Source organism: Sturnira hondurensis, unplaced genomic scaffold (assembly GCF_014824575.4).
Source record: "Sturnira hondurensis isolate 20B ecotype Veracruz unplaced genomic scaffold, ASM1482457v3 Scaffold0007406, whole genome shotgun sequence".
Taxonomy (NCBI): Eukaryota; Metazoa; Chordata; class Mammalia; order Chiroptera; family Phyllostomidae; genus Sturnira; species Sturnira hondurensis.
The window spans coordinates 11,128,275-11,151,597 of record NW_028080037.1 but is presented as its reverse complement, the minus strand read 5'-3'; the positions used below and the strand labels follow the sequence as shown (position 1 = coordinate 11,151,597).

The 23,323-nt window shown below is 51.4% G+C and overlaps 1 protein-coding gene across 4 annotated transcripts; it reads right to left on the bottom strand.

The window, feature by feature from the left end:
* Positions 1-14,315: 14,315 nt before the first annotated feature.
* ACADS (acyl-CoA dehydrogenase short chain) lies at positions 14,316-22,813 on the bottom strand. 4 transcript variants are annotated; one of them, XM_037052269.1, is made up of 11 exons: positions 22,676-22,813; positions 21,410-21,564; positions 17,493-17,549; positions 17,121-17,270; positions 16,794-16,905; positions 16,250-16,401; positions 15,769-15,939; positions 15,548-15,685; positions 15,302-15,397; positions 15,111-15,167; positions 14,316-14,943 (listed from the first exon to the last, which is right to left on the bottom strand). In XM_037052269.1, the coding sequence occupies exons 1-11, from the start codon at positions 22,722-22,724 to the stop codon at positions 14,791-14,793; spliced, it is 1,290 nt and encodes a 429-aa protein (XP_036908164.1). In that variant the 5' UTR covers positions 22,725-22,813; the 3' UTR covers positions 14,316-14,790. The 4 variants fall into 4 exon arrangements, with proteins under 4 accessions (XP_036908164.1, XP_036908165.1, XP_036908166.1 ...); XM_037052270.1 differs by having other exon boundaries at positions 21,410-21,561; XM_037052271.1 differs by lacking the exon at positions 17,493-17,549 and having other exon boundaries at positions 22,676-22,812.
* Positions 22,814-23,323: the final 510 nt, after the last annotated feature.

The window sequence follows — 23,323 nt, the reverse complement described above, 5'->3', positions numbered from 1 at the left end:
AATTCACAAATTCTAAAACAATAACGACAGAAGAATTTAAATAATGGACTTAATAGATGGAGCGGAATTCCTACACCTGCAGAGAGCTGAAGAAATTATCCAAAGTGCAGCGCATAGAGACAGAGGTGGAAATATCTAATTAAAAAAAAAGAACTTGCCCTGGCTGGTGTAGCTCAGTGAATTGAGCATGGGCCGCAAACCAGAGAGGATGGAGGTTTGATTCCCAGTCAGGGCACATGCCTGGGTTGCAGTCCAGTTCCCGGCAGGGGACACACGAGAGGCAACCATACACTGATATTTCTCTCCCTCTCTTCTTCCCTTCCCCTCTAAAGATATTTAAAAGAAGAAGAAGAAGTAGTAAAGAAACAAAGAAGATAGAACGAGGTCTGAAGGTCTGACTTGCATCTGCAGCTCCCAGTGCCAGCCACTCGGGCTTGCTCTGGGAATCGGAAGAGAAGACGGGCAATAGAAGCCCACACACGCCACGTTCGCCCCGGGCCAAGGATGCCCTGTGTGGGGTTTCAGTTGGCACGACCACGCAAACAAACACGGGGAAGCTAGAGCACAAGGCAGGTCTGTGAGAAGTGAGATCAGGTGACCCTCCGGATCCCGCGTTCACGGGCGAGTGCGTGCCGAGCAGGTGGGACAGGTGGGCCTGTTTACGGGAGCGTGACGCCAACAGAAGCCACCGCCCCTGCACAGGCGTCTGTGGGAAGGTAGGACGCGGGGACAGTCACTGCTCCACGGGGAAGCAGGGCAGGAAGTTAGACTGATGTCCCTGTGGACATGTCCTTTCTTTTAAGAGAGAAAGATCTGACGGCTGCCTCTCGCACATCCCCCAGCCAGCGACTGCACCCGCCCCCCACCCCCACCCCCACCCCAACATGCACCCTGACCCGGAATGGAACATGCAGCCTTTCCCTTAGTGGACCGAAGTCAGGGCATGGTCAGGGCATGCGTGCTTCTTTTCAGTTTGTGTTTTTAAATTTGTGTCTGCATGAAGTAATTAAAAAACTTTCCTAAAAGAAAATTTTGCCAAGCAGTGGGAAACAGCCACCAGAGCCACTGCATGTACACCAGGTGGGGTCCGTGTCCCCAGGGAAGCCCTGTCATTGATGATCAGGGACTCCAGGCCTCCGACAGCCTGGGCTCCTGGCCTGTGCTTCCCGGGGGGATGGGCGAGGCTGGGCGAGGCTGGGCGAGGCTGCGACCCAGACACACCCTCCTGCGGTGGAGAGGGAGCAAGACAGGCGCACCTCCTCCTCTTTCCCACGGAAGGGGATTAAGGTCATAAAAGAGGTGGCTTGTCATCACTCCAGAATGAGGATACATGATGCCGTAACCGTCGGCTGGGACAAAACCCAGGGACGGGCCCGCAGAAGCCTGCATGGAATGCAGAGCAGGAAGCCCAAGTGCATGGTGGGTGCCCCTTCTGGGAGACGGGGGTATCCCCCCTCCCAGCCCACCCCACCCCCCATTTCTGAGGAGCAGAGACTGGAAACAGGGGCCTAAGTACATTATTTAAAGCTAAAGACAGCAACTGGAAAAACTAAGAATGCCTTAGTTTCCCAAATTACCCAGGGGGAAGACATTACAGCCCAAAATAAAGAGTACAGAAAACTAGAAGGGAGCATAAAAAGGGGGATCGTGTGAAAAAGGCGAAAGTTAAGATCACAAATCCGGTTCGAAGGCCGGTGGCATAAATTCACTCAGGAAAAAACTCCTGTTTGCCAGAAGGATAAGTCCAACCACTCAGAAGTGACTCAGAGACGTCCAAAGTAAACACTTAAGATCTCAGAAAATATGCACTCTAAGAAAGCAAGGACATGATAGTTCACATCCAACTGAGCCTAATTTTGGTAAAAGCATGAAGCACAACCAAAGTTTTGTAAAGTTGAGGACTCCAGCCCCCACCGAGTATTCCACGACCCAGCCCCGACTGTGAACCGGGGCTACTCTCACACAGCTAGGGCCCAACACCGGCCCGTCGGAAATTTCTCACACTTGGTGACAGTGTCTTCGGTCATTACTTCCATCATTAAAAATGAAAATATTAGAATCTGGCACCATTAGGAACCTTCAGGAACAAACATAGAGCAAAATGCAAGGCAAGAAACTGAAACAAGACAGACATTAAAATGTGGTTGAATAACCACGCGTCTTCTTTCAGTCCCTAACCACGAGGTGGGGGGCGGGGCGGAAGATGTGACCGGAAGCAGCTCTCCTTGAACACCACCTTTAACAGCCGGGTCCCTCTCTGCCTCTGCCTGAATGACACCGCCCTCACTCCAGCCAGACAAGGCCTCCACCCCTCGCCCACCCCATCAGTCCCTCCCCGGCCCCTGTCCTTTTAACCTCCTAAGTGCCCTTGAGGGTCACCACTCCCCAAACCTGTGTGGAGAGACAGAATGGAAAACGTGCCTGGCTGACCTCCAGCACGTGGGCGTGTAATCCAACGACAGCCCCAGCTGCTGAGCCTGGCAAGCCACAGGCGTCTCCCAGCCGAGGGCATGAGAAACAGGGACACCAAGGCAGGCGGGTGCCTGGGAGGCCCAGGACTCCTCTGACGGCCAAGGGGGGGCTTGCGGATTCCTTGCCGCCTTGGCAAAAACTTCCTTAGGCAGCATGGCCGACTAGGGCGCTTCCCTCTGACTTTGACCTCTGCTCTCATCCACAGGTGTCATTACATCGCCGTCTGATGGCCCTCCCATCCTGAAGTGGCTCCCCTACTTTCTCTCACACAGGTGTTTCCCCCTTAAAAAGAAGCCTTGCACATTTAATCTCATCTTGGGGTGCTGCTTCTTGAAGGTCCTGGACCAAGAGGCAGCCTTCCGAAGGGACAGAACCTACAGAATGTGTGACATGTGTGAACGGGCAGAAAATAGAATCAGAAGAGTTTTTCTTCACGGTTTGGCGAGATTGGGGGAAATAATAAGTGATACGTATGCAGAACCAAACACACAGAAAATGAGGCACTTAACCAACTCCAGGAAAGAAAACATCGTGGTGGTGGGGGGACCACTCATTGCCTCAGCTGTGACGACAATAAGGGACATTGTCACAGTAAGGTCAACCCCGAATCCTGCCCAAGCCAGAAATGGTGACCCGACTGGACTGAGCTTGTGGAGGGAGAGGTGGTAGGAGAACGGGCTGGGGAAGGAATGCTAGCGTCTCACCCTTTTTAACTGGGACATGGACGTATAGAATCTAAGAGCTGTAAGAAAAAGAATAATATACATATATCAACACCAGCCCTCATTTAGTTTCAAAGAGCAAAAAGGAGTAAAGACTGGAAGAGTCTGGGGATGGGGGAGGCAGGGGACTGAGAGTTTTGTTACAGCCTTGCAATACTATTTAACCTTTACACATTGTAACTTAAGGAAAAATGAATATAAAATAAAAGCACTACATACCCAAACCTAAGAGTTGTGCTGATGAAATTTAAGATCCGCACACTTACACGGTCTGTTTGCTAGGAAAACATAAATTAGCAAAATCGATCCTAGAGAAGGCAGGAAAAAAGAACCAGGATAGACTCCCCACGTCTAGAACAAACAGAAAGTTAAAAAAATCTGCCCTTCGTGAAAGTACTCTGTATGAGATGATAAGGGTGGATACATGCTGTTATACATTCGTCCAAACCCACAGCATGTGCACCACCAAGAGTGCATGACCTTGGGGGGCGAAGAGGGAGAGAAGCATTAATGTGAGAGAGAAACATCAGTCTTGCCTCTCACACATGCCCTGACCGGTTGTGGGACTGAACCCACAACCCAGACATGGGCCCTGACCCAGAATCAAACCAGTGACCTCTTGCTTTGTGGAACAATGCACAACACACCAGTCAGGGCGAACAATTAATGTCTTAAAACTGAATTTTAAAAAATGACCTGCCCCTGTCCTTAAAAAATGGCATCTCTGAACAAGTGTCCAGTGTGAGGCTGCGGGGCAGCTGGAACCCTCTGACACAGTGGGCAGGAGGGGGAACGACGTGCAGCCGCTAGGGGGAGATGTTGGGCAGCAGCTACTGAGGGTCGCGCACCTTGAGACCAGCAGTTCCAGTCCCTGGCCTGCAACCAACGGAACTGAGCGCTTGTGTCCACCGTGTGGCGTGGGCAAGGACGTTCACATCAGCTTGATTTACAACACCCACGAAGGCTGGAAACAGCCCCCAAATCCAGCAACAGTAGAATGGGTAAATAGAGTGTGGCACGTTATTATTATTCTATTTACTGGAGAGAGAGAGAGAGAGAGAGAGAAACACCAATTTGCTTTTCCACCTGTACATGCATTCACTGGTTGGCTCTTGTATGTGGCCTGACCGGGGATCAAACCTGCAACCTTGCCATATTGCGATGACACTCTAACCAGCTAAGTTGCTGGCCAGGATTGTGGAATATTATTAAAATGACTATATAGCCATAAAGAAAGAATGAACTTCTGACCATAATTCAATATCGTGGGTAAATCTCAGAGACACATACACATGGAGTGAAGAGTTAGACTCCAGGGGGTTCATGACAAACCATCGTATTCTACGCACCTTGAACGCAGGCAGGACCAATCTGTGACAGTAGGGATGAGAATGGTGGTTACCTGGAAGGATCCCGAGCACTCAGGGGGCACAAGGGAGCCCTGGGGCACGCAGGGGATGTTCTAGATTCTCACCTGGATGCTGGTTATTCAAGCGTAGGCGTGTGCAAACACGCACAGAGCTGTATACTTCACATGTGTGGACCTTACAGGTTACGATTCATTTTTTTATGGAAAAATACAATATCAAGCCTAGATGGTTTTATTGAGAGTTCTTTAAAGAAATTCTATTGCTAAGTAAACGATTCCGGAGCACGTAAAAAGTTGGAAATAGCCTAACTCTTCTCCAATGATGACATAACCCTGACACCAGGACAGAATAAAAATATGGGAACTTTATAGATCCATCATACTCAAGAATACACATGCAAAAATCCTACTTGAATATTAGCAAGCTAATTATCGACAGAGCATAAAGACACCCCACAGAATGGAAGAAAATATTTACAAATTACATATCTGACTACAGGTTAATACCCAGAATATAGAAACAACTCTTATAGCTCAATTAAAAAAACACACCCAAAACCCAAGCCACCAAATTCAAAAATAAGCAAAGCACTTGAATAGGCATGTCTGCAAAGAAGATATACAAATGACCAATAAGCACATGAAAAGATGCTCAACATCCTTAGTTATTAAGTAAGTGCAAATCCAAACCATAATGATAAACCATGTCATACCCAACTATGATGGCTATTATTTTAAAAAACAAACAAAATAACCAGTGTTGGAGAGGATATAGGGAAATTGGAACCCTTGTACATTCTTGGTAGGAATGTAAAATGGTGCAGCCGCTATGGAAAACAGGATGGCGATTCCTCAAAAAGTTAAATATAGAATTGCTATATGATCCAGAAATTTTGCCTCTGGCTATAAACCCAAAAGAATGGAAAGCTGGGGTTAAAACAGATACTGGTACCCCCGTGTTCATGGCCGTGTTAGTCACAATACTGAAAAGGCAGAAACAAGCCAAAAAATCCAACAGATGAGCGAATAAACAAAATGGGTTATATGTCTCTAAAGAAATATTATTCAGCCCTAAAAAGGGAGGAAATTCTGAGACAAGCAACAATACGGATGAACCCTGAGGACATGATGCCAAGTGCAATAAACTGGTCACAAAAGGAGAAATGTTGGGTCATTACTTACAGGAGGTCCCCAGGCGTCAGCTGCGCAGCGATGGACCAAGGTGGGGCCGTTGCCAGGACCTAAGGGAGGAGGGATGGAGAGTTACTGTCAAACAGACGCAGACTTTCAGTCTGTGAAGAAGCGACAGAGCTGTAGGGGGGTGAGTGAGTAGCTGCTCGGTGATTTCCGTCCACAGAATTATCTATCACTGAAGTCCTCAGAAAAGTGGTTGAGATGATAAATATTACGTCACACATATTTATTACCACTCTGTTTTTTAAAAAAAGGAATTTGTGTAGACAGGCTGGCTGGCCCCCACCAGCAATCTCTCGTCTCTCTAGTGGGGGGGACTCTTGGGGGGTGGGAGCAGGGGTGGGGGAGGGGAGAGATCTTTCTGCTCAAGGGAGGCGCAGCCACTCGGTGGGAAGGCGGGAGCCGGGGTCAAACCCGCTACTGGGGCTGAGGCTCCTGCATCTGGTGGCCTTGTCCTGAGCTCCTTCTGCCCCTCCCAGCAAAGCCCTCTGCCTATTTAAACACAGCAGGAGAACACGCTCTTGTCTGTCACAACTGCTGAGACCCTCTGGGACTGAGGGTTCAAAAGCAAAAATAAATAGACAAAAAAAAAAGAGAGAGGGCGAGACAAACTGAACCAGAATGAATGAAACAGAACAAGAACTCAAAACATACATCGCGATGGCCCGCGAAGAGGTGGCCAGGTACAGCGGGGCCAGGCAGTTATGCTGAGAACTAAGTGGAACTTACTGCATATGGAAAGGGACCATAGATGAAATAAGAGAAGAGACAAAATAAATACTGTAATTGGACAACTGCACGGGGGAAATAGTAAAACAGAAGATTCTGGTTGAGAGCGTCCTCCCGAAGGCACTGGAAAATGAAGAGATAGGAAATGTAGGAGAAAATGCTAAGACATATGGAAGCCAGAAGCCGAATATCACCATCCATACAATAGTGCGTAAAAGGAAAAAATACACAAACCAAAAGATAAATGTTTCAATAAATACCATCCGAGGATGCTGTGAAATGAAAGCAAGCTCAAGGCAAAGTTTCCTTCGGTGATAAACAGGCTCCAGGACGAAAACCCCACCTCCGGGTGTGTTATGGTCAAACTTAAGAACACCGAGGGTAGGACTTCCGCCAAGATGGCGGCATAGGTGGAAACACTGTGCCTTCTCCCACAATCAAGTTTGAATACAACAAAGGTTTGGAGAAACAAAGACACAACCAAAGGACAGAAAATTGAATTAGACGGAAGCCCGACTACATCTAACCGTTCAACGGGACGGTAAGAGGGGCGGAGCCAGCAGCGAGCAGGGTCGGGCAGGACAGGGCCCCCGACCCAGGCGCGCAGGCAGACGGGAACCAGTTGGGGTGCGGGGCAGACCGCGGGCGCATATTCACGCACAGTGAGACAGACCACGCAGACCCCAGGGGGCGAGGGCTGACGGCGGTGGCACACTCGCGAGCGGTGGGGCGAAACGCGTGGGCCCAGTGACGGCAGCAACTGTGGCACCGGTGAGGGCCGTGGCGGCAGGCAGCAGACAGGACGCCATAGTCCCTCTTTGACCCCGCCCCCACATGCAACGTCACAACCCAGCGACTTAGTTGACCTGCAATACCAGTGAGAGCCATTGTCCCTCTTTGACCCCGCCCCCACATATAGCATCACAACCCAGCGACTTAGTTGCCCTGTTCTAGTGAACACTTTAGGGCTCTGATCCTGCTATGGAACAGGCACGAACAACCCGAAAGATGGCACAAGAAGAACTCAAAGTCCCAGAGCCAATAACTCTAAGCGACCAAGAAATTGCCAGCCTCTCAGATGCACAGTTCAAAACACTGTTTATCAGGATGCTCACAGAACTGGTTGATTATAGTCACAAATTAGAGGAACAACGTTACAAATTAGAGGAACATATGAAGGCTAAACTAATTGAAATGAAGGGAGATGCACAGGAAACCAATAGTGATGGAAAGGAAACTGGGACTCAAATCAATGGAATGGACCAGAAGTTAGAACAAAACATCCCACCAGAAAGGAATGAAGAAATGAGAATTCAAAACAATGAGGAGAGGCTTAGGAACCTCCAGGACATCTTTAAATGTTCCAACATCCGAATTATAGGGGTACCAGAAGGGGGAAAGAAACAGCCACGAGTGGAAAACGTATTTGAACAAATAATAAAGGAGAACTTCCCCAGTCTGGCAAAGGAAATAGACTTCCAGGAAATCCAGGAAGCTCAGAGAGTGCCAAAGAAGTTGGACCCAAGAAGGAACACACCAAGGCACATCATAATTACATTAGCCAAGACCAAAATGAAGGAGAGAATCCTAGAAGCAGCAAGGGATAAGGGGACAGTCACCTACAAAGGAGTACCCATCAGACTGTCAGCGGATTTCTCAAAAGAGACCTTACAGGCAAGAAGGGGCTGGAAAGAAGTATTCCAAGTCATGAAATCCAAAGACCTACAGCCAAGATTGCTTTATCCAGCAAAACTTTCATTTAGAATGGAAGGACAGATAAAGTGCTTCTCAGATAAGGTCAAGTTCAAGGAGTTCATCATCACCAAGCCCTTATTATATGAAATGCTAAAGGGACTTATATAAGAAAAAGAAGATGAAAAATATGAACAGTGAAAGGACAGCAAACACACAGTTATTAACAACCACACCTAAAACAAAAGCAAACCAAGAGTACAGCTAGATCAGGAGTGGAACCATAGAAATGAAGAACACATGGAGGGTTAGAAACAGGGGGGTGGGAGGGGGGGAAGGGGGGAGAAGGCACAGAAAATAGCATAGATGGTAGGCAGAAAATAGATAGGGGGGAGGGCGAGAATAGTGGGGGAAATATAGAATCCAAAGAACTTGAGACACGTGGTTATAAACTAAGGGGGGGAGAATGGTGGGGGAGGGAGGGTGCGGGTGGAGGGGATTAAAGGGGGGGAATAGAACAACTGTAATGGTATAATCAATAAAATATATTTAAAAAAAAAAGAACACCAAAGGTAAAGAGAGAAACAATGGAAGGCTTTTTAGAGATAACGAGCAGTTCACCAACAACGTGAAAGGAAAATAGGGTCCACATGAGACTCGTCCACAGTGACGTCAGGGGCAGGAAGACAAAGGCGTTCTGGGCTCTGAGAACATTTACTGCACAAAGGAGTCCCGTGAGAGCATCTCGGATGAAGTGGGGATGCAAATCAACCCTGGCAGGTGGGCGGATGGACGGGTGTGTGGGCAATGGGACAAGAAAACATCGGGCTGGCCAAACCGTTCGTTTAGTGTATTCATTTAGCTTAGTTGTTTTTAACTTCATTCAAAGCAATTTTGCTAGACTGCATTGGGTCCTATCAGCGCGCATGTTTTCAAAAAATATATCAAAATTGGGGAGCTTTTGTGCAGCCATTTTAACATTGAAGATGGAAGAAAGTACGCTACGTTTTCAACATACGATGCTTTCTTATTTAATACTTTGGTGGCCCCCTGTGACCGACAGGGAGGAAGAGAGAGTGGACGGGGAGGGGATATCCCTCACAGGCCTGAACCGAAACGATGAGGGTGAGTGTGGACTCACTCACTCCTCACAGGGCTCCTTCGGGGGTGGCGGGAACGTTTAGGGCCTGGGTAGCGGCAGTGACCCCACAACCCTGTCAACATACTCAATGCCACTGAATTGCGCTTTTCTCCCCAAGAAAAGTGGTTAAAATGGCCAATGTTATGGTATGGGCACCTGAAGTGCAATTTAAAAAATTCAGTAACAAAAAATATAGAGGAAAACCATGTTCGTCAGAGAATACGCTTCTAGATAACGGGTAAGTCAAAGGAGAAGAGCACAATGGAATTCAGAAAACTGAGTGGTAATGAAAAACACAATATATCAAAACTTATGAAATAAATCAAAAGCCATGCTTGGAGGGAAATCTATCACTTTAAACTTATTTATTAGGAAAAAAGGCTGAAAAACATCCATGAACATTCATCCCAAGAAGGCAGAAAAAGAACAGCAAACTGAATCCAGAAAGAAAGCAGAAGGAAACACAACTCTGAAATAAAATTCATTTGAAAACACAGTTCTGGGGAGGATAGGTACAGCTTCGTCATGGTAACAACACTGCATCGCACATTTGAAAGCTGCTAAGAGCCCTGGCTGGTGTAGCTCAGAGGATTGAGTGCGGGCCTGCAAACCACATGATCACGGTTCAATTCCCAGTCAGGACACATGCCTGGGTTGCAGGCCAGTCTCCAGCAGGGGACTCATGAGAGGCAACCATACATTGATATTTCTCTCCTTCCCTTCCCCTCTAAAGATAAATAAATAAAATATTTTTAAAAAAAGAAAGTTGCTAAGAGATCTTACAAGTTGTCCCAAGACAAAAATCCTGGACCTATGTGGGGTGATGGATGTTAACCAGACTTATTCTGGTGGTTATTTCACAATACTACCCCAATAAAGTGCGTCATGATCGTTTGCTACTGGAGGCTCTTACCTTCAATTTGTTAAAAATGCAATATCTGAGAGGCTAAGTCAAGGACGTGCAATGAAACGAGGTCCACCTGTATAATCAATATTGAATCACTAGGTTGTATACCTGAAACGAAGAATGTGTGTCAATTTTACCCCAATTTAAGGAATATTAAAAGCACAATGCTGAATGTCACTAAAGTCAAAAGTTCTCTTGAAAGACAAAAATAATTGATAAACCTCAGGTTGATTAAGAAAAAGATTAAATACTAATCATTGAAGTCAGGAATAAAATAAGGACTTCACGGCACTATCGTTGCCAGAAATGCACTGATCACATCTAATCACGGAGAAACGATGAGACTAATCTAACCTGAGGGACTGGACGCCTCAAATGTCAATGTCACAGCCAATAAATTCAGTCTCAGAAACTATCCTCAAGTAAAGGAAACAAGAGACCAAATAAATACAACATGGAAGCCTGGACCTTGAGAAAACATTGCTAAGGTCCTGGCTGCGGTGGTTTGGTGGGCTGGGCATCTTCCAAAAACCAAAAAATCGCTGGTTTGAGTCCCTGGTCAGGGTACCCATGTGCCCGGGTTTCGGGCCAGGTTCCCGAGTTGGGGGCATGTGAGAGGCGACCAATCCATGTTTCTTTCTCACATTGATGATTTCCCCCTCTTCTCCCTCCCTCCCCCTCTCTCTAAAAATAAATGAAACTTTTTTCAGAAAACATCTAAAAAATTGCTATGAAAGACATTGAGACGATTGGCCAATTGTCACCGAGGTCCATAGACAAGCAGTTTACCTCGGGTGAGCTTCCCAATTTGCGTGACCGTCCTGCTGGGTCAGTGACTGTCCTTCTTTGCTTTTTTGTTTGTTTTTTAAAGATTTTATTTATTTTTAGAGAGAGGGGAAGAGAGAGAAATATCAATGTGTGGTTGCCTCTCACATGGCCTCTACTACGGACTTGGCCCCACAACCCAGGCATGTGCCCTGACTGGGAATCGAACTGGAGACCCTTTGGTTTGCAGCCTGTGCTCAGTCCACTGAGCTACACCAGCCAGGGCTGTTTGTTTGTTTTTAAATTAACATGCTTTATCATGTGGATTATGCTTTATTATTTCAAGAAAGGTAAAAATGCAACGGAAATGCAAAAAAAGATTCGCGCAGTGAAGGAAGATTCTGTGACTGATCGGATGTTTCCAAAGTGCTTTGGGAATTTCCTTGGTCCTAGTGACATTTTGGCCAAATAATCCTTTGCTGTGGGTGGGGCTGTCTATACATTGGAAGATGTTTAGCAGCACCCCTGGCCTCTACCCACTAGAAGCCAATAGCCGGCGATAGCCAACATACTCAAAATACCCAAATCAATAAAGTTAGTGGTGCAAATGAAAAATGTGTCTGATTTTATGAAAAAAAACCACACAGATTTCTGGCCAAGCCAACATGCCAAAAATACTGCCTGTCTTCTTCCATCTTCAATTTTAAAACGACTTCGCAAAAATTCACCGATTTTGATATGTTTTTTTTAAAATGCATGCTGACGTGACAGCTGGCACAATACAGTCTAACAAAATCGTTTCGAATGAAGTTCAAGACCACTAACTAAGCGCTCCTAGGGCCGTCATAGAGAAAAAAACGTAACCAACTCTTTGGCCAACCCAGTATTTAGAAAACAAACTCTAAGCAGCTGGTGGGCTCCTTGCTATAGGGTGTTATTATTATTATTATTATTATTTCTTCTAGGCCTTTCCGAAGCACAGAGCAAGAAAATCCACCTGTGCTTTCAAGTCGAACTCGCCGCCACCAGGTCGGTGAGCGGTCTACGGGGAGGCTGCTGAGCTCCTCTCCAAGGCTATCAAGTTTCACAGTATCTCTGATTCTCCTTAAAGAGAACCTTCGGCGGGGGGGGGGGGGGGGGGGGGGGGGGGGGGGGNGACAAAAACTAAGGGGGGTGGGAATGGGAGGGAGGTGGGGAGCACTGGGGGGGTGAGCTGGGATGGGAGTAAAAGACAGAAAACTGTACTCGAACAACAATTAAAATAAATAAATTTTAAAAAAAGAAAGAAACCCTCCAAAACTGTATAAGCTTCAAGTCTCAGGAAAACTGTCTCTAGCCCTTGTCTCCCTGACACAGGGCCTTCCTCAGACTCCGTGGTCCCATTTTTAAAATCTGTGTTCTTCCACAGTGAGGGCTCCCACCCCACCCCCTCCTTCTCAAGGGGACCTGGGAATCAAGGGGAAGTTCACGACTCCCCGCTTTGTTTCTTCCTGGCATCCTCGTATACAACTGTCCCCTCACCCTCCTCTGGGCCCGCAGGCCTCATGGAGCCGCCGGTCAGGGACTCAGGCAGCGACAGGCCTTCATCTGCTCCCAGGTGAGGTGGGTCAAACCTGGCTGCTGCTGGGGAGAAGCCCTGAAGCCCATCCGGCTCCCTGCACCTTCTGCTGGCACCTAAGCCCAGGGCGGGGACAGGGACCCCCAGGAACCCCACAGAGGGTGTCAGCAAGGTGCTTACCTGGAGCAGGAGGAGGCACAGCCCTCGGCCTGCTGCCCTGGCTCTGCAGGACCTTTGGAGCCAAGTCCGACCACGACCACGGGGCAGCGTCTCATTCTCAAAGCTACCCCACCTGTGCACCACGCCCCACCCGGCCACCTCGTGAGCACCTGCCTGCAGGTGGTGGAAATGAGGTCCTCAATTCCCCTGAGGAGCTCCTCCTGCCCTGCAGGGCCCTCCGCCCTCCACGCCCCGCTCCAGGACTCTCAAGGCCAGGTGCTGGCCCAGAGTTTGTGCCAAGCGAGCCCCTTGCAAGGGAACCTTTGCTTAGGCGTGAGGGCACCGCCTGCTGGGGTCTCTGATCCTGCGGAGGTCAAGGCCAGCCTTGCAGCGTGCAGCCCTGAGGGGGTGGAGTGGGCAGCTGGAGGCTGGCGACCGGAGCCTCCTCCCGCTCCAGGTAAGCTGGGAGGTCTTAAGGGCTTCTCCCCAGGAGCAGCCAGGTTTGAGCCGCCTCACCTGGGAGCAGATAAAGGTGACTTCCTGAGTCCCCTGACTCCCTGAAGAGGGAATGTCCAGGTGGCTGCATGGGGCCCCCTGGCCCTGAGGAGGGTGAGGGAACAGGTGCAGGGCTGCAGCTGCCTTTGGGGCATTCTTTCAGGTATCGTGGAGCGGGAGGGGACTTTGAGGCTCAGAGGGAAGCAGAGGGAGCCCAAACTGAGCCTTAGTCCCAGGCAGGACATAGCCAGGTGGGAAGCAGCTCTCCCTGCTCAGGGCCAGGCCTCTCCTGGTCAGGTGGTCAGGTCTGCCGTCCTACCTTTTGGAAAGTTCCTGGGCCTTGAGGGGCCAATGACAGTAGCAAGCAGGGGCCACTCTGTGCCCCCAGGGCAAATGGCTGACCACAGAGGAGTCGGGGGTGTGTGTGGGGGGGAGGGTGATGAGAGGCGGCCGCACAGGGCCTGGCATGGAAACCCATACACGGTAATGGCCAGTGTTTGGTGCCCATTGGGTGGTGGCTTCACATGGGTCATCTCTCCGTTGTCTTCCCCTCCAGAGACCTCAGCAATGACAGGTGAGCCCCTACCCTTCCTGCTCCCGGAGGGCTGTGCCCACCTCCTTGGGAATCTGGGTTTGCTCTCCTTTTCTTGTTGTCCCTGCACTCACCTCGCTGGACCGCACAGATGAGGTGCGTGGGGTCCGGCTGCAGAGGCGCCGCGGAGCAAAGCCAGCCCTCAGGCAAGGGCCCTCACTCACAGACTCAGTGCTGGCCCGCTGTGCCCACTCAGAGAGTAAGCAAAACAGGCGTTTGAAGTCTCCATCTCCTCACATGGGGCTCTGAACCAGCTTTGCTCCTTCCCTGGGGCCTCCTCCCCAGCCCATCTGGCACCTGGACCCAGGCCCAGGCCCACTGGACCCAGCTCTTCACTTGTGTGACCTGGGTCAACCCTGCCTCCGACTGGAGCTCTGGGGCTCTCCCTGGGCAGACAGACCCCCTTGTTGCAGGGCCTGCAGTTGCACACGTGCACATGCACACACACACACTCACACAAAAGCGTGTCGAAAAGTCGACAAAAGGACCCCTTCCCCCGAGCAGCGCACAGACACAAGGCTCAAAGACAGGTATGCTTTATTACTCAGTTCCCACACTCGACTATCCCAAAGCCCAAACCAGACCAGCCAACAGTACATGTTGACATATCACAAAGAACATGTCACGGTGCTTCTAATGGCGCAGCCGCGGGCCTGAGAGAGCACAGCTTCTGCTACTCCGAGGCGTGTTCCTTCTTGCCCCAACCTCCTCCTCCTCCTCCTCCTCCTGGGCCCCCAGCCTCAGGGAAAAAAACAGACACCACCAAGACCCAGGCCCACTGGGTCTCTGGCTGAGCTCCAGGGCGCACGGGAGCAAGGGAGCCCCAAAGCATTCACTTAGCCCTTCCCATGGCCCTGATGAAGAAAATAAGGCACAGTTGTGAGGAGGGAGAGCAAGGCCAAGAAATGGAGCTGCAGGTGGGGGCCCTCAGGCACAGGTCACAGCGCTGGGTCACAGGTCACTGGGTGGGGTGGTGGTCCACCCGGCCGAGGGGCTCAGCTCTGGTAGCTCTTGAGCAGGTGCCCTGCGACGACCAGCCTCTGGATCTCGCTGGTGCCTTCGTAGATCTCGGTGATGCGGGAGTCACGGTAGTGCCGCTCAGCTGGCATCTCTGTCACGTAGCCCATGCCGCCCAGGACCTGGATGGCCTACGGTGAAAAGCAGGGGCTCAGGAGGGAGAAGAGCCCCTGATGTGGGGACAGACAGGGGGAGGATCGGCCGCATGAAAGGGTGGGCCGGGGGAGGGGTGGCTGGCACTTCTCCTCACCCCTGGGGCCTCGCCCGGGCACCCTGTCCGTGCACCAGGGACACTCACCTGGTGGCTGATGGCAGTTGCAGCCTCCGATGCAGCCAGCTTGGCCATCGCTGCCTCCTAACCACAGGGAACAGTGGGGTCAGAAGCTTTACTTTGGGGGGAGCCCCTAGCAGTAGCCCCGCCCAGACTGCTCCCTCAGTCCTCAGCCCACCAGAGGGCCCGTGCTGGGGGAGAGCCCTTCCTACAGGCACCTTGGTGAAAGGCTTCTTATTATCCTTCAACATGGCAGCGCGCCAGGTCAGCAGCCGCGCGCTCTCCAGGGCCAGGGCCATGTCCGCCAGCTTGAACTGCAACAACCAGGCCCCAAACCCCCAGTCAGTAGTTGCCCCTCCCTCCCTCAAGGGACACGAGGGAGGAGAGGCGAGTGTGGGAGCAGTGAAAGCCAGTGCCCTCCCTCCAGGGCCCAGGCTGGGCTGCTGAAGTCTCCATCTTGTTACCTGGATGCCCTGGAGCTTGGTGAGGGGCGCCCCAAAGGCCTTGCGGTTCTTGGCGTAGTTGACAGCACAGTCAAGGGCGGCCTGGGCAATGCCCAGAGCCTGGGAAGCGATGCCAATGCGGCCCATGTCCAGGGTTTGCTGTGGGGACCGCCCGGTCAGTGGCTGGCCAGCTGGGCCCCAGGGCCTCAACCCAGGGCCCCCACTCCCGCTGCCGGGCTCACCATGGCAATCTTGAAGCCCATCCCCAGCTCCCCCAGCAGGTTGTCCTTGGGTATTCGACAGTCCTCAAAAATGAGGTTGGCCGTGGACGAGGCCCGGATGCCCAGCTTGTCTTCCTTCTTTCCCAAGGACAGCCCAGGCGTTGGCATGGGAACCAGGAAGGCACTGATGCCCTGAAAGAGCAGAAAACCCAGGCAGTGATTTTCCCAGAGGCTGCTCCAGGCCACGCCCCTCACCAAACCACACCAGACACAAGCCCCAGCCCTTCCCGCCACTTCCCGAAGGCCGCCCTCTGCTGGCTCCTGCAGGAAGGTGCAGACACCAGCTCTAGGCCAAGGGCAGGGAAGAGAGGAAAAGGGAAACCCCAAAGTGCCCCAGAGCAGAAACTGCTCCATCAGGCCAGGGAGACTTGGACCTAGAAACTATGAAATGACTGTAGCCCAGAGGCCTCACTGGTTCCAGCTCCATCTCTGGGGTCCCCACCTTGTTATGCAAGGACCTGTCGGTGCTGGCAAAGACCACCGTGGCTGAGGCTTCCCAGGAATTGGTGATCCAGGCTTTGGTGCCATTCAGGACCCACGAGTCACCCTCTGCCCTGGCAGTGGTGGAGGCGGCTCCTGCGTCGCTGCCATTCCCTGCCCCATACGCAGATTCAGAATCCAGGGCCACCTCTACCCCCTGCCACCCAAGGGCACAGCTGCCAACTCAGCAGGGAACCCAGCCCCAGCCCCCCACTGGTGAGCACCGTCAGGCTCCAAAGAGTCAGGGTCTGCCCCCGAGAGGAAGCTCCAAGGCCACACCAGCTCCCTAAGCATTCAGAGCAAAGGCGGGGGGAGGGCGGTGTGCTGCAGCTGGGCAGCTTCAGGCCAAAGGGACCCCAGGGCCAAGCGTCCCTCCCAGCTTTGCTGAGGTGACCACCCAGGTCGGCACAGGCCCCAGCTCCTGCCTCTCCCCAGGGACAGCTTGACTCTGTCACCCCGATTCTGAGGGGAGGGGACCGGAGACGGCTGTCCTACTACTGCAGCACCTGGTTCACTGAGGGCAAAGCAGCCAATCTTGTCCCCACTGGTGAAAGGCGTGATCCACTTCTGCTTCTGCTCCTTGGAGCCAAACTTTAGGATGGGCCCCAAGTACAGGGACTGTGGGGACAGAGGGGAGCAGTCAGAGGCCTTCCAGCCCAGGCACACCTGCCCTCCCTCCTGTGGGCCCCACCGAGAGGCCTGCTCTCTCTGGAGCCTGAAGGACCCAGTCCAGAGGAGGCCAGAAGCTGGGAACCACGGTCCACATGTTGGGACGCGTGCCAGCCCCTCCCCGACCGCCTGCCCAAGGGCCCCAGGATTGGGGGGGGACTCACATTGTTGACACTCATGATGACGCCGGTGGAGGCACAGCCTCGGCTGATCTCCTCCATGGCGATGGCATAGGCCAGATAGTCGAGGCCAGCGCCACTCAGCTCCTCCGGCACGTCCATGGCCAGAAGCCCAAGCGCGCCCATCTTCTTCACCTGGTCTCAGGAAAGGATGTTGCAGCATTAGCAGCTGGCAGCCAGTGCCCGCCCTCAGAGCCCCAAACCCTCCTGCCCCTGAGCCAGTGCCTGTGGCCCCACCCACCCATCCCCCCCACGATCCCTGAATCCAGACCCTGAGACCCAGCCTCAGCTAAGGCATGAGTGACAGCACCATGCACTCGGGCCATCCTGTCCCCACACTTCGCACTAGCTCATCACCTCTGTCTGCAGCCACAGCCAGGGAGCAGGCAGAAGGCACAGGAAGCCTTCAGGAGCCTCCAAGGTGAAACGTATGGCAGCGTCATACCACAGTGATATTCTTTCAGTCCCTTCAGCACACTGCACACACTCCCTTCCCCACCACAGGGCCTTTGCTCATGCTGTTCCCTGGGGGTAATGACGTTTATCAACTAGGTGTTATCCACCTCAGCCCTCACTGAGTCAAATCCTGTCACCACACACTCGCTGTGCCCGCACCTCTCCTCTGCAATGCTTATGCAGCAGGAAGGTCACCTACTATTGTGCTCATTTTGTTTTGTCTTGTTTTTTTTTTTAAAGATTTTATTCATTTATCTTAGAGGGAAAGGGAAGGAGAGAGAGAGAAACATCTATGGTTGCCTCTCGTGCGCCCCCCGCTGGGAACCAGGAACTGGCCTGCAACCCAGGCATGTGCCCCAACCGGGAATTGAACCGAGATCGTGTGATTCGCAGGCCCACGCCCAATCCACTGAGCCACACCAGCCAGGGCATGTTTTGTCTTGTTTTTTAAATATATTTTATGGATTATACCATTCCAGTTGTTCTATTCCCCCCCTTCATTCCCCTCCACCCTGAACACCCCCTCCCCCACCACTCCCCCCTTTAGTTTATGACCATGTGTCTCAAGTTCTTTAGATTCTATATTTTCCCTACTATTCTCGCCCTCCCCCTATCTATTTTCTACCTACTGTCTATGCTACTTATTTTCTGTACCTTCTCCCCCCCTTCTCCTCCTCCCACTCCCCTGTTGCTAACCCTCCATGTGTTCTTCATTTCTATGGTTCCACTCCTGATCTAGCTGTCCTCTTGGTTTGCTTTTGTTTTAGGTGTGGTTGTTAATAACTGTGAGTTTGCTGTCCTTTCACTGTTCATATTTTTCATCTTCTCTTTCTAAGTCCCTTTAACATTTCATATAAGGGCTTGGTGATGATGAACTCCTTGAACTTGACCTTATCTGAGAAGCACTTTATCTGTCCTTCCATTTTAAATGAAAGCTTTGCTGGATAAAGCAATCTTGGATGTAGGTCTTTGGATTTCATGACTTGGAATACTTCTTTCCAGCCCCTTCTTGCCTGTCTCTTTTGAGAAATCCGCTGACGGTCTGATGGGCATTCCTTTGTAGGTGACTGTCCCCTTATCCCTTGATGCTTCTAGGATTCTCTCCTTCATTTTCTCTTTTTTAAAAAATATTTTATTTATTTATCTTTAGAGGGGAAGGGAAGGAGAGAGGAAGAGAAACATCAATGTATGTTTGCTTCTCGTGCATCCCCTGCTGGGAACCGGCCCCTGCAGAGAACTGGCCTGCAACCCAGCATGTACCCTGACTGGGAATCAAACCGCAATCATCTGGTTCGCAGGCCCGCGCTCAATCCACTGAGCTACACCAGCCAGGGCTCTCCTTCATTTTCATCTTGGCTAATGTCACTATGATGTGCCTTGGTGTGTTCCTTCTTGGGTCCAACTTCTTTAGGACTCTCTGAACTTCCTGGATTTCCTGGAAGTCTATTTCCTTTGCCAGACTGGGGAAGTTCTCTTTTATTATTTGTTCAAGTAAGTTTCCCACTTGTCGCTGTTTCTTTTCCCCTTCTGGTACCCCTATAATTCGGATGTTGGAACGTTTAAAGATGTCCTGGAGGTTCCTAAGCCTCTCCTCAATTTTTTGAATTCTTGTTTCTTCATTCTTTTCTGGTTGGATGTTTCGTTCTTCCTTCTGGTCCACTCCATTGATCTGAGTCCCAGTTTCCTTTCCATCACTATTGGTTTCCTGTGCATTTCCCTTCATTTCAATTAGTTTAGCCTTCATATGTTCCTCTAATTTGTGACTAAAATCAACCAGTTCTGTGAGCATCCTGATAAACAGTGTTTTGAACTGTGCATCTGAGAGGCTGGCTATTTCTTTTTCGCTTAGAGTTATCGGCTCTGGGGCTTTGAGTTCCTCTGGAGCCATAATTTGGACTGTTCGTGCCTGTTACGTATGGGAAGCAGAGCCCTAGGAGTTCACCAGGGCGGGGCCACTCAGTTGCTGGGTTGTGACGCTGAATGTGGGGGCGGGGTCAAAGGGGAGCAATGCGGTCCCCTCTGCCACCTCCCGCCACCTCCAGGCCACACAGTCCGTCCCACTGCTCGCGAATGTTCGTTCGACTTCGGTCCGCCCGTCGCCTTGTGTACTCACTGGTTTCGCCCACTGGGGCCTGCGTGGTCCGTCTCACCGCTCACCGCTCTGCTGGCTTATCTTCTGCGCGCGAATGTGTGACCGCCGCAGTCAGCCTGCCCTGCACCCTCACTGGGTCCACACTGCTGCCCCAGCCACTGGTGTGCCTGGGTCGGGGGATCCTTCCTGCCCGACTCCTCTCCGCTGCTGGCTCCGCCCCTCTTACCAGTCCCGGTTGAACGGTTTGTTGTTGTTGGACTTCCGTATAGTTCAATTTTCTATTCTTTGGCTGTGTCTTTGTTTACTAAACCTTTGTTGTATTCAAACTTGATTGTGGGAGAGGGCACAGTGTTTCCACCTATGCCTCCATCTTGGCAGAAGTCTCCCTATTGTGCTCATTTTGATGAAGGTCTTTCTCCCTGACCACGAGGGCAGACTGTGTGTCTTTGCTCACTGCTGTGTTCCCAAGGCAGTGAGAGAATGAACAAACAGTAAGAGCTTGGGATTTCTGATGTGGAGGAACGATAACAATAATGGTGAACCATCAAGTGCCTACAATGTGCCAAACTCTGCCTAAGTGCTTTGTACACTTCCGTGTCTCTCTGTGAGAATGGTGCTGAGTCAGCCTCCTGTCACAGGTGAGGAAAGCGGAGCTCAGAGCTTAACGTGATGCAGCTGGGACTGAAACCGAGCAATGACGCCAGGGTTTTAACCAGCTCAGCACACGGCCCAGCTCTGCCCTTCTGACCCAGAACAAATTCCTTACCCTCTGCGAGCCTGAGAAATATGTCGCATAGCAGAACCAACCTGGCTTCAAGAAGAAACAGCTGAAACCAACTGCCTCCAGGAAGCAGGGCTTGGGGGGAGAAAGTGGTGTTGATTTTCACTTGCCTTGATTACAGATTTAAGATGTTCCTGCTGGCGCTGGTGACAGAAATGCCAATCGGTTGCCTCTTGCACACTCCCAACCAGGGACCCAGCCTGCAACCCAGGCATATGCTCTAAGCAGGAATCAAACAGGCAACCTTTTGGTTTGTGGGATGATGCCCAACCCACTGGCTAATTCTCTTATGTGCCCTGATGGGGGATTGAACCCACCACCTTGGTGCACTAGGACAATGCTCTAACCAACTGAGCTGCCCAGCCAGGGCCAGCAGGGACATCTTAACCCTGCCATCCCAGATGGACTGACACAAATGGAGGACACACAATGGCAGGGGAGGGACAATCCTGACTGGGACCCTAGTCTAGCAGAAGATAGACTTGGATGCAAGCCCTAGCCCCGCAGCTCATTGGCTGCACGACCTTGGCCATGTTTTCTAGCCCCCTCACCAACCTGAGTTGCATCAACTGTTCCTTAGGGTACACAACAACAGCACCTTCACCTCGTGGGACGGCTCTGGGAAACATGGGCAGACATTTCCCAAGGCCCGAAGACAGTGCCTAGCACATGGCAAGAAGCTGACATTTTGAATATTATTATTAACACAATGCCTGCCATGGAGTAAGCATGTCAACCATTCACCATTATTATTGTTATTCCAGAAGTTCAGTCCTGCTACAGACCTCATTCTGGACAAGGGAAACTTCAGAGCATTTCCTGGGTCCCCAGACCTGCGTTAGGGTTCCCTGACTGGATCTCAGTGTCCCAGGCTGTCCCTGTCACCACTCACCCAGGAGCCACGGGCAGACCTCCATTGTGGGCGGGTGAGGTTGAGACTCTCACCTGAGCCGCAGGGAAGCGGTGCTCCTTGTCCACCTCGGCTGCAATGGGAACCAGCTCCTTCTCAGCAAAGTCCCGGCATGTCTGGCGCAGCATCTGGTATGTCTCGGGCAGCTCCACAGTCTGGTAGATGGTGTGCAACTGACGCCGGAGAGCTGCCGGCGGGAACAGTGGGGGTCCGAGGAAGGGGCACGCAAGGTCTTGCACAATTACGATAACAGTGATCCACTAACTCACTGGTCTGTCACCAGGGATGGTTTTGCCCCCCCACAAGGGACATTTGGTAATGTCTGGAGACATTTTTGGTTGTCACAGCTGCATGGGGAAATGGCATGGAGAGACTAGAGACCAGGGATGCTGCCAAACATTCTAACAATACACAGGACAGTCCCCATGACAAAAAATTATCAGCCCAAAATGCCAATCAACAGTGCTGCTGTTGAGAACCCCCACAGTAACTGTTTACAATGCTTGCTAAACACTTCACATACACCCTCCCAGTCAGTCTTCAGTACAATGTTGAGGAGAACAGTCAGAGTGCAGCTCTGTGACCTTAGGCAAGGGTTTTAATTTCACGGAACCTCAAACCTCGGGCTAACATTCAGCGTGGAGGACAACAGCTTTGAGTATCTGGGGATAGGAGGTTAAAAGATACTAACTGTAGCATTTAGCACAAGGCCTGGAATAGACAGTCTCAGTGAGGGTTCCCTTTCTTGTTATTGCCCAGGGCGACTGGGTCTGACCAGGCAAAGGAAGCCCTAGCCGTGGGTGTCACGGAAGCTCCAGCTGGAGAGAAATGGTAACATGGGAAAGGAGGTAACATTTACTGGGTGATGTTTTGTGCTGGGCACTGTATTTAGTGTTTTACATATCATGTGATCTAATCCTTACAACTCTGTAAAAATAGTAAGATATTACTGTGGTCATTTTACACAGGGGCCAACTGAGGCTGGTGGAGTCTGTGTGTCTTGCCCAAGGTCATAGATTCAGACTGTGGCTTCAATCCCAAGCTTGGCTCCGTTGGAAGGACGCACCCTGAATCTCTACTGGGGGGTGAAATGAGGGGAGAAAATGCAGCCGCAGCCCTGAGAACTGACTGGGCTGCGGGGTGGGCGTCTGAGCAACAGCTGCTGTCACTTTGGGGCCCGGCTGCGCAGGCGCGAGATGCAACCGAACTGGGGCAAAGGCCACGCATGTTTCAGTGGGGGCCCCGCCCACGTGGCCAGACTCGGGCCGCGGCGCCGCTGTACAGAGTCCGAAAACACTCACCTCTGCGGATGGGGCCGTAGGCCCGGACACGCAGCGCGGCGCAGGCCATGGAGGACGGGGAAGGCGCAGGGTTATCTCCTAGACTTCCCCCGCAGGCGGTTTCCGGCTGCTGGGGCGGGCCCTAGCGCGTCACGAGCCCCGCCCCTCAAGTTTAGGGGGCGGGGCCTGCCGCGGCCCCTCCCATGCCCCCCGCCTCGCTTCGTGGAGATAAAACCAACCAGTCTGGTGTCTGATGTCTGTGACGTCTCGGAGGTAAGATCCTCATAATTTTTTTTTGTTTGTTTTTTCTTTTCCTGAGATACTATGGGAAAGGCGAGCGGCAGCTGCAGGACAGCTAGCCGGTTAGAGCCTCTGGGCCTCTGTCATCCCCGTTCTCTTGGCTGGAATGTTCTTCCTTCAGATCCCATTCACCGAAGCCTGCTCTAATCCCAGGAGGCTAGTGTAGCTCCCACGCACTCTTTAGCCATGGTTGGCTTTTTTATATTCGTGACACTTAGCATGTGAAATCTTATCGAGTCCCCCAGTAGTCTGTGAACCCCAAGAGGGGCAAAGAGTTTTGTCTTGCTCTGGTGCTTGATATTTAGGCCTTGAGAATTGGGTTACTGGAAAGATTTCTTTCCCCCATAAGCTGTGAAGGTGGAGGGGCAC